Source organism: Pteropus alecto, unplaced genomic scaffold (assembly GCF_000325575.1).
Source record: "Pteropus alecto unplaced genomic scaffold, ASM32557v1 scaffold111, whole genome shotgun sequence".
Lineage (NCBI taxonomy): Eukaryota > Metazoa > Chordata > Mammalia > Chiroptera > Pteropodidae > Pteropus > Pteropus alecto.
The window spans coordinates 964,627-976,706 of record NW_006431915.1 but is presented as its reverse complement, the minus strand read 5'-3'; the positions used below and the strand labels follow the sequence as shown (position 1 = coordinate 976,706).

General features: G+C 33.6%; 1 protein-coding gene across 1 annotated transcript; it reads right to left on the bottom strand.

Moving 5' to 3' along the window:
* Positions 1-3,146: 3,146 nt before the first annotated feature.
* On the bottom strand, positions 3,147-4,109 carry LOC102884292 (olfactory receptor 13C8). Its single transcript, XM_006906062.1, has one exon. The coding sequence runs from the start codon at positions 4,107-4,109 to the stop codon at positions 3,147-3,149; it is 963 nt and encodes a 320-aa protein (XP_006906124.1).
* Between the last annotated feature and the right edge of the window lie 7,971 nt (positions 4,110-12,080).

The window sequence follows — 12,080 nt, the reverse complement described above, 5'->3', positions numbered from 1 at the left end:
TTTAGAAGAGTATGTATTCCATATTACTTGGATTGTTAAATTTGTTAATTGCTTTGTTCAATCAAAGACTTCTCACATCCTGATTGTGACTTCAGATATTTCTATACTTCTGTAACTAGATTTTCTGTTCTCTAAAGTTAGGGAAATATTAGCTGCTTGAATAGTTATGAGAATCCAATAATATGATCTTATAAGTTATTTTGGAAACTATACGTGCCCTTCTGAAGTTTTTTTCATTTACTTATTTACTTATGCATTAATTCAGCAAATATATAAAAATAGCATACTTCATGCCAAGCATAGAACTCAGGTAGGTGCTAGCTGTGCACTAGTAAGAGAAAAAAGTTCTGTTTCTTTTTCTCACGGTCCTAAGTTTGTCCCTTCTGGTATAACTACTTAGCGTTTACCTTTCATAGGATTATATGATTATTGCTATTATGTCATTTTAGAGTATACTAAAGAGCTTTTCATAATCTCCATTTTAGACACAAGAAAGCAACTGCAGAAGATAAATGTCCTGCCCACTAAGCTGCTATTTAGTTGTGTATGAAAGTGATAGTCTAACCAAATCTATTGCCTATTCTCTGATTCATTACATTTCTCAAGCAGAGAATTGCATATTTTATTGCTTTTAAAGATCCTCAAGGCACACTAAAAACTTGACAGGGCTATTCATTTACCAAAAATAAAAGCTGAGAGACAGATTTAAACCCCTGAGGAGGTGGCACTGGTAGCTACAGGTTCTGGGTTACAGAAAAGAAGAAATGAAAACTGAAACCAATACTGGAAGCATCTAAGGAGCTGTTGATATCATGGTGAAGAATCATAGCTGAGGTGATGCTTTCAGGAACAAGAAGCAAATAGGAAGGTGCTTTATCATCATCCAGCCTTCCATTCTCTCTCTAGTAACTTTTTAGGAGGAATTTAACAGGTTAGCTAGCAAAAGAAAAATGTGGTTTTCAGCGTGCCAATCCTAACTCACAAAGAGAGCATAGAAAAGCAGATTTGAAGTTGAGACAATAGTCTAATAGTATCAAAATTACTCCAAAAAAAGTAAGGATGGAAATCTTGTGCCTATTCAAAGCTTAAATGACCTATTAAAGTACACCCAGTGCTGATAATAAAACAGTCAATGTTTATTGGACATTTAGGATGTTTTAGGCACTTTTTAATGCTATGCATGAATTAATTTATTTAATCTTATGAAGAAACAATAATTACTTGCTAATAAGAAAGGAAGATATTATGGATTTACTTTTACAATTTAGAAGTAGTTATGATCTTTTACTTTAGATTTGTGCTTTATATTTCAACATCATAGACTCCTCAAAGGGCTAGATCAGACTCAGTTCCTTCTATGGCAACAGGTTTCCATTCCTCATGTTGGCATTGCCTCATAGGGCTGTTCTTCAGACAATAGGGATCATCTCACTTGTGAGCCATCTTTGTCTTATTCCCCGATTCCCAAAACCCTATAGCTCTGTGGGTCATTGAACAACTGGACTCTTTCTCTTTTGCCACTTCTAATCCTCTTATTGCAGTTTTTGTCAGTTGCCAATTCTGTCTAGTTCTCCTACTGCTTAGGATCTGTGTGATTCCATTCAGAGTAAGAAAGAAGTCTACATTACACCCTGGTCTCTCCTCAAAGTCCAAGAGGAATTCTCTGCTACTATGTCCCCTCTATTTTATTAGGTTAAAACCCAGGGTGCATTACTAGGGGACTCTTTTAGCTATCTTAGTCACATTATAAACCGAATCTAGAAAAATTATGGTAGCTGGTAAATAAATCCTGCTCTTCTTCATTATAATATACATCACATAAAAATAAAAGGTAGTACTTTAATTATGAAGGGAGTTCATGTGACAAAATGCCAATACAGTTTATTTAGATGATATTACATTGGATCAAATTTATTTCTGAATAACCTTTGTTACCTCAGATATGACAGATACACATTTCTAGTTTTATACATGATGTGGTTCATTTATTTTTTCATAAAAGATTCACTGAGCATTTATTATATGTCACATTCTATTCTAGGTCTTAGGGATGTTATTGGGTAATAAACAGACAAGTTCCTAATCTCAGAGAGCTTATGTGTGTGGTGGATACGAACAGCAAATAAATGAACAAATTAAAAATGAATATGTAATATATCAGGTACTGATTAATAATAACTTTGAATAATTAACTAATGTACTTATTTTAGATTATAGAATGCTTTTTAGAACACCTTTTACCTTTATTACTTTCTAAAGGTTTAAGAATGATTATGTTTTATGGGGGCTTTCTAAGAAATTTTCAACATTTTGCATTTCCATAATAGTATTTTTGTTATTTTTACTTTTATTATTTCTTTATTTATTGAATGCCAAATATTTTAATTTTAATATGTCCCGAATTTTCTAGATTTTGTTTTGTTCTCTTTTCTGAATCAATTTACTTCTTAAGTATCTGTATCACAAAGCCTGTGGACCTACATGCTATATTCCAGTTCAACAAAATGGTAAATCATAGTAGGGTGCGTTAATTGTAGAGTCTCACAGGTGGTGAAACAAGATCAAGATAGAGTAATGTTCTGTTCATTGTCATTGTGCATGTCAACCGTTTTGATGAGGCTTGTGTAATACACTAGTTACTGGTGCTGTGGAATAAGTTTTTGAATGGTAGAATGTTCCTTTATTCAAAGTTATGATTCAACATAATGTGTCACTTGTTTGTCTTCAGGGTTATTTCTCATGAGTTCCTTTGAAGATGAAGGGCAGGCTTGTTGTAGAAACCCTAATAAGTTTTAGAGAAATTATCTGAAATTTGTATTTGCTCTCCCTCTCCTCATGTTGGCAAGTTTACTGCAGATGGGCTGAACTGTGAACAACAGAATGTTTTTTACTTTATGATATGGTCACAGACTTAGAGGAATTCGAATGGCTCTAGATTTTTTTTTCATAATAGTATTTTTTAAAAACACAGCATGTTTTATTTTTGCAGTTAGAACAAAAACTGATAGTAATAACAGCAACCAAAATATTTCTATAATATGGTTTTGAATGACATGGTGAATTTGTTTTCACATGGTAGTTTTCTCTGTTTGAATTTCGTGTCTGCAGCAGCTTTGAATACTGAGTCACATAGTATAAGTCAATATTCATATTCCATCAGAGAAGTTTTTCCTACCCAGCATTTTCCTCACTGCAGCCTTTACATCCTTGTTCCGCAGACTATAGATGAGAGGATTGAGCATGGGGGTCATCACTCCATAGAAGAGGGAGATGAAGTCCTCAATGATCTCTTGATTATCTGTATCAACAGAACTTTTGGATTTGGGCTTTGCATACATGAAGAAAATGGTTCCATAGAATATAATTACCACTGTCAGGTGGGCTGAGCAGGTGGAGAAGGCCTTACGTTTTCCTTCAGTGAAAGGGATTCTCAGAATAGTGGCAGCAATAAAAATATAAGAGATGAAAATTACTAGCAGTGGAATAACCAGACCAATCAGATTTGACCCTGCCATGCTGATCACATTGATTGAAATATCAGCACAGGCCAGTTTTAGTATAGCCAGAATTTCACAGACAAAATGGTTAATGACATTGTTAGCACAGAATGGTAATTGCATTGCAAGAGATGTCTGCACCATTGAGTCCACAAGGCCAAAGACCCAGGATCCAGCTGCCATGGGCACATAGGCACCTTTGCTCATGATGGCAGGGTATCTCAGTGGGTAGCAGATAGCTACATAGCGGTCAAGTGCCATCATGCCTAGAAGCAAACACTCTGTGGCCGCCATGGCAAAGGAGAGAAACATTTGCACCATGCACCCAGAGAAAGAAACCCTTTTCCTTACTGTCAGAATACTGGCAAGAATTAGTGGGACAGAGGAGCTTGTATAACAAATGTCCAGGAAAGAAAGATTACAGAGGAAAAAATACATAGGGGTGTGCAAGTGAGAATCATAGATGATTACTAAGATGAGGATTCCATTTCCCAACAGGATCATCAGGTACATCCACAAAACCAGCACAAAAAAAACTGTCTGGAGTTTTGGGTGGGCAGAAAGTCCAACCAGGACAAAGTCTGTCAGTATGGAATCATTGGTCCTTTCCATATTACATATACCCTTTTTTCAACAGCACTCTATGGATGATAGAACAGAAATTTGTTAATACAGTGTCTGTAGGAGCTCCTCTTTTAAGAATCATATTCAGTGTTACTGTAGTTCTGTATTTGGATGAAACAATATAACTCTGTGTCAAATTTCTTATTGTAAACCCAGGCTACTAGAGCAGGAATCCTAATCTGATTTTCTCAGGGTTAAGAGATTGTAGGATGTTTGGATACCAAACCAGTTTGTTATCATTTCTACTAATGCTGCCACCAATACATAGACTGCAAATCAGTGGCCTATAGCCTGGATGCAGCAGACAGATGTGCTTTCTTTGACAGAGATTCCTGCACTGTGATTTAAATTTAAATTAGAAGTCAATATTGTAAAAGCAGAAAATCTGGTGTAAAAAAAAAATCTGTATTTTTAGCTTACCTTCAAATAAATTATAATATTTGAAAACATTGTACCCATTTCCATCATCATGCTTGCTCAGTTACAACTGACCCATTGGATTCAAAGCATGGTCTCCATTCTACCAGAATACCCTCCTCTCTCTCTTATCTGCTAGTACTGGAGATGAATATTAGTTGCTGATTAACATGGTATTCTCAGTTGATCTCAATCATTTATATTACCTGACAGAATCGTGTATGTATTTGAATTCTTGACCCATGGCTGCAAGGCTGACTTATTCCTGGGCACAGTAGGCCTACCATATGTTAGGAGACTATGGAAAGGCTTTGATTTCCTCTAAAATCTGAATTAAATTATGAATTTTAAAGCTTTAATACATAGTATTAGTATATTTATCTTTATATCAATGCAAATATAAAATATAACTTTTAATATTATTTCATGGAAGAAAAGTCTCATAAAGGCAAAAGAGCCCATCAAAATCATAATTCAGTCCTATGTGGTTGAGTCTCTTTTTAGAGCTCAGTATGGTGTGCTGGTGGTATAAGTAGTCATTACATACCTGCATGAAGCCTCGCTGAGGTCAGTAGCCTCACTGAAGGGACACATATTTATATCACTCCAGTATCAACCTCAATTCAATGAGGAAGTATGTATTCAAATAAATGTGGTTTTTAATATAAATGAATTAAAAGTATGTACAAAGTCAGTTTTATCATGAATAGAGACATGTAATGTTGTGTATTGTAGGATCCACCTAACTTGTTTATTTTCATCTCATACAAGAACTGTCACTTAGGAATCAACTGTAATAACAGTGCTTTTATTAAAAATGTATATATTTAATTAAACCAGTGACATGCAACCATTATTTTTTAGCAAATAAAATTTATACAGAAGCATAATATATAAAACAAAAAAAGCGAGTTTTTCTAGTTGAAGTTATACTGGTTTGCAGGGAAGGAAAAAGCATTATTCTTTAGTACCTTATTCACTCTTCCCCCTTCAATTTGCATTGAGGATTCCAAAGGGCATAGTTTGAAAACCACCTTGCAATAAGTAGGAAGTAATATTAATAATCTGCATTTTAAATAATTTTATTATCAAATAAAACAGCAATATATGTATTAATTATACCAGATACATTTCTACATGCTTTTATTATAATAATCCAAGGAAGTAAGAACTATTATTCTATGCATGTAGATTATCCTTATTAACTTTCCTTAAACATTTGGTAAACCTCAACAGTAAATTATGATATGAGTAGACTAAAGAAAATAAAAAGTAATTATTTTAAGAGAGATGCAGGAAATAAATTTGATGCTTAATTTATAATTTTCATACAAACTATTTGAAGTTCACAAACAGACGGTAACTTCCTAATTTTGAAAGAAAACTGTATACCAAAAACCTGCAGCGAATTACTATCCACTATTAGTTAATATAGTTTAGACATTCTCATTAAGATATGGAATAAAGTATGGGTGCCCACTCTTACAGCTACTATTTAACATAGACTTGGTAGCCCTCTTCAAAATCATAAAGCAAGAAAATGGCAGAAGTAGCAATAAAAAGAGACTAAAAAAATTATAAGACCTGATGAGAAAAATAAGGCTTCTAGGTGTAAGATCAATAGCAAAAACATTAGTTCTCTTTATATCAGCAATAAGTGATTAGCAAACATAATAAAAATAAAAAAATATGAAGCATCTGGTTTTATCTTAACAAAGCATGCACAAGACCTTTATAGAAATCATTTAAAAATTATAATAAATAGCATAATAGACTATGAGTACTAGAGAAGGCACAACATGTTAATAAATGGAATAAAAATATAAGGCTGCCATTTCCTCCCAAAAATTAGTCTATGTATTCAATTAATTCTAAGTACATTATAAATGTTAGCTGGATTGTTTTTGAGGAATATGAACACTCATTCTAAAGTTTATATAGAAGAATACAAGTACGCAACTTGCACAGTTAAATTTATAAAAGAAAAATAAGGGAAGCATCCATATTTGAAGCCACAATGATCAATATATTATGATAAAGGTTCAGGGACATTTAAATAGTCTGGTGGAAAAGGAAAGAGATCTCAGATATAGACATATGTTTATATGCGAATTCGATATACCATAAAACAGTCACCCCAAAGAAATGGGGAAGTAATAGCTTAGTAGATTATGTTAGGAAAATGCTCTTATATGTGAAAAAAAGATAAAATTTGATCCCTGGATTACCATATGTAAAGATGGAAACCAGGTAGATTAACAGTTTACAGGTAAAAAAGTAGAAAATTAATAAAACGATATAGAAAACCTGAAAACTTATAGCGGAGGAAAAAATATTTTAAAACAAAGATTTAGTGAAGGGATTAAGAAGTACAAGTTGCAGATTACAAAATAGTCATGGGGATGTAGAGTACATCCTTGGGAATGTAGTCAATAATATTGTAATAACTATGTATAGTGTCAGGTGGGTATGAGACTAATCGGAAAGATCATTTCGTAAATTATATAAATGTATAACCACTATGCTGTACACCTGAAACTAATATAAAATATTATTGAATGTCAACTCTAATTGTAAAAAAAATTCTGTGAGTGCTTTAAAAAAAGCTTTAAACCAATTGAAAGTTAAAGGATATGATAAATCAGTGATTCACTGAAGGGTTTTTTCTAAATGGCTGACAAGTATATGGAGAGGTTCTCACACTTAGAAAATCTGAAAAATGCTCATTAAATGTTCAAAATCAGCAAAATGCTTCTTAAAACAGCCATGAGATATCATTCATTTTCATTAGAAAAGTAGATGATACCAAATGTTGGCAAGCATGTGGGGAGGTAGAATTCTGGCAGGGGTGTACACACTGGTATGATGACTCTCTGACTACATTAAAGTTGGGTAGGTCCTAGTAATTCCAGTCATGGGAATATGTCCCAGATAAGTCTTTGCCCAGAACTATAAGGGGACAAGCATGAGGATGTTCATCATTGCATTATTTGTGACAAAAGGTGGTTGGAGGCAACCTGGATGTCCATCCTCAGAATATGGTTCTACCACTTGTGAGCATACATTATAAAACAGTTTGCAGAAGTGAGAAGCAAATGAACTAGATGTTTATACAGCAACATAAATAGATCCCTGAAAAAGTAATTGAAAAGTAAGCAATATTGTGATTTACAGTACAATAAAATTTATATATAAATTTAAAATACAAATTTTCGAAGGGTACGTACATTTTTAAGGATAAATCAAACACATAATTATGAGTTCGAGAGGGAATATTAGTGGAATCAGTGACTATGGGAGAATAGGTAGCTTTTTAAGGGTTGAGGAAAATAACGTGTAGAGGAATGTAAAATAAAATATAGGAGAGCATCATTAAAGCCTAAGATTAAATGAAAACACAAATAAAAATTATAGAGAACAATAAAAGGCATATGCCAATGAAGGAGGTCTGTTTAGAAGTATAGTTTAATAGAAGGAGCTATCATATATGTCAAAAAAAAAAAAAAAGGAAAATAGACTTCCGACACCATAATAACAGTACGTAATGGGTTGGAAGAAAAAAATTAAGAGACTTAAAAAATGGGATAAAAGTTAGATCAGGCATTTTTTTAAAAAAAAATTTTAAATCTAGTTAAAAAAAAAAATCAGTCATGAAGTGATTGGTCAGTATTGGAGAATGGAAAGAAGTTCCTGGTATTAATGAGAGGCAGTGTTCATCCAACAGATTTCATCTTATGGTCCCATTGGAAAGGTTATGGGTAATGTAGAGACACATGAATCAATCAGGCATACCTATTAGCCTGGTTGCACTAAATATGCTATTCACATATGCAGCTCCCTTGATTTGACCCAGTTTTCCCCTTCTGATGAGAAGCTGGCATCCAGGTCACTTGCACAGAAAGAATGGGCTGAGCAAAGGAGTTAAGTGGCTGCTTCCCCAATGGCCTGTTTCTCATTGTAAAGCGAGGCGCTCTGCTTCACGGTAGCATTTGTGAGCTAGTGAGAATTGACTCCTGTGAATGAGATCCAGCCTCTTCTTGGTTTAACAAATCATTTTTTTTTAGTCTGTGGGGCTAAGGAACAGAATGTGGTATGGACCTTGGTTAAAAACAACAGTAGTATTGCTATGTAGTGAGATCTGTTGGTAGTGACCATTGGAGAGAAGCTAAATTAAGTAAACTTGGAATCTAAGCAGAATGACAGAGAACATGACAACAACCGATTTGATCCACTTGAGCCAAATTTCTGCTACAAATTAAAGCATGTAGCACAATGTAGGAATAGATGGAATAGATGTACAGATTATCTTTCTGGAACATTTCTGTTAGCCAAGATTAATCCAGGTCAGCAGCAATCTAAAGAAGACAGAAATAAGGGGCCTGAGATAAATTCTAGATTTAAGTCTCCAGTGTCAAACTCACTCTGGAACTCAGGGGCAATAGGAGAAAAATGTACTGGTTACGGTGATTCTGGTGCAACAAGCTTCCAGAACAGGTTAATGGAAGAGGTGGTTTGTGTTTATTCACACTTACAGAGTTAGATATAGAATCATATTTTTTGTCTTAATTATTTTGGATTCAACAATTATTTTGAATATAATTATACAGGTGATATGATACATTAGTTATTTTTAAAATCTTAAAATCTTTTAAAAATATGATGGTCAAAGTTATGGTTTATATATACAATGGAATATTAGCCATTAAAAAAATGAAATCCTACCATTCGCAATGACACGGATGGACCTAGAGGTTATTATGCTGAGTGAAATAAGTCAGACAGGAAAAGATAAATACTGTATGATTTCACTTATATGAGGAATCTAAGGAACAAAAAGAACAAACTAACCAAAAACATACTCACAGATATAGAGGACAATCTGGTGATGGACAGAGGGGAGGGAGGTTGGGGGACTGGGAAAATGGGGTGAACAGTTAAAGACGTCCAAATTAGTAGTTGATAGATGGTCACTGGGATGGGGAGCACAGCATAGGGAATGAAGCTAGCATTAATGTATTGGCTAGGTAGAGAGCCAGAGGAGAGAAAGAGAAATTAAGGGGATCGTTTTATAAACTATATAAATGTCTAACCAATGTACTGTATACTTGAAACTAATAAAATAAAATTTAAAAAATGAAAAATATGATGGTCATAAGAACTGCTGAAGATGGTCAAGTAATTGCATTGCAGTTCCACACATATGGGACAGAAAATTTTTCAGCAGATTATAGGCCCAATCATGTGTTCAAATTGCTTGGCTGCTGATGAAAATAAGAGATAACACACCTGTTTTGCAATGATGTCTATGAGTGTTAAATAGAATCTAATGTTCTCATTCTATCTATCTGCTGTGGGGAGGGGAGGAGAGGCAGAATACAAACCCTGTGCTGTTCAAAGGTCAACCGTGAATGTTTTTAAAGACGCAGGTGTGGCAAACAGATCTAAAAATTTTAAAGTACCTAGAGCTAGGTTCAAAATCAAAGATTTGGAACCTCCTTTTTCTCTTATTTAAATGATGCCAATTTCTACCTAAGAGACTTGTTGAGAAAATGACCCAGCAGTGGTCTAAAATGTAATACAAAGCTTTGACACTAAACGATGAAAACTTGACAGATGAGAAAATTAGATATACCCAGTTAAAGCACATAAAATTGATATCTTACCCATAATTTGAAAAAACAATATTTACAAAAAGATGAAATATAATATCATTAATGTACCTCTGAACCCGAAGAATAATTTTTTTCCCTTGATTTGAGACAAGTCTTCTTTCTTAACTGCTGCTTTTTTCTCTATAGCTTCATGAAGTGCTCCTATTTTACGTAATCCTTTGCAGGATAAAGTGAGGGGATATTAATGAGATTTAAATAGCAAGCAGGGAGCTTTAATTATTTTCAAGTTTTGACTTACCAGTACTTTATTCCTCAGGTAAAACTGTTAGATGAGTTTATTTAAAATATTCTGACTCTAGACCCAGAGTTTCTAGTTCAGTCTCAGAAAAGAAAGTTAGATGACCCATAGATTTTGGGGGCCTTTGTCATTATCTAAGTGTTTCTTTACATTTGGAGCTCCAGAAACATCCTCCAAAAGACCAGCCATTAGCACAACAAGACAATTTAAATTCTTTTCAGGGATGAGCCAGGGAGGGGTCCAGTATTTGTAACAAACTAAAGTTAAGACTGTAAACATGGGGGATTAAAAACTTTCCAGAACTCTAGGGAGAATGTAGGTAAATCCCATTATATCATATAATTGGTATATTCTTGTACTGAGACTCGAATAAGAAAAGTCTATCACCATTTACCTTAAAAGAATAATTGAAGATTTAGAGACTCAAATAAATAGACAAAAGTCTTTAATAAGTATTTTTTTTCTGAAATTATCTGAAATCTTCCCACCATCAATAGCATATATTGCTTTCATTTGCATAGAATTTTCAAATATTTAAAGTTGTTCTCAGAATACTACTATGAATTAGTACAATTTTCCTTTTATACAGATGTAGAACCTGACACTCTGAAAGTTGAAATACTTTGCTGAAGGTTGTGCAGACAGTATAAGAGGAGGTAAAAAACATCTCAGATCCAGCTTTTAAGACAGCATCTCCTGCAATCTGTTTGCAGCACTGCCCATCACTCACCAATAAGACCCAAAATGAGCTTTTAGAGTACTGCATCCCCACTCTGCAACAAATGCAGGGAGGTTAGTTTAGAATAATTTAAACAATGTAAAATGACAATTAAATGTCAATAAAAAATTAAAACTAAGTGTTATTTTCCCTCTAGATCCAAGTAAGAGTTTGAAGCTTATGGAATAAAATGCAAACTTTTATCAAAAATAATTTCTCTTCGACTTTAATGACAAAGGTCAACATTCAAACTGGACTTTTGTCCCTGAAGTGAATCTTCCTTTCTCAATACTTTCCTGTTAAAGATTTTTCAGATAAGCCTACTTTTTCAAATTAGTAATTTCTCCTTAATTTTTGCATATTTCTTCTTTAGTTTACACTAAATGCTATAAGTTATGCTGTCTAGGTATCTGACATTTAATGTTAGATAAAAATAGACAGTACCAACTAAGTGGGGGAAGGGTAGATTTTTCTATGCACTTTATACATATTTAATTGATCTAATCTTTATTATAATCTTATGAGATGTATGCTATTATTATTTTTATTTTAAAGATTTAGTAACTGAGGAACAAAAATATATTATTTATCACCTGGAATATATATATGCAACAAGTTTCCCTAAAAGGTCTTAAAACGACTTAATGGCAGAAAACTTTCTATTTTACTTCTTTGTATCACAACACTATCTCGCAATGTGCCTTGAGCATGGTGGACACTCAGAACATACATCTGTGGGCAGATGGACAATTTTACCATATCCATTTAGTTTTTTAAATGTGCTCTACATTTTGTATAGCAAGAAATTATATGTTGCTTAATGTTTATAGTTATAGTCTGCAGTAATACATTTCACTGAAGGACCAATGAAGAAACAAAGAATCCTGAAAGGAGGCAGAGTTCGTCCTCTTTCC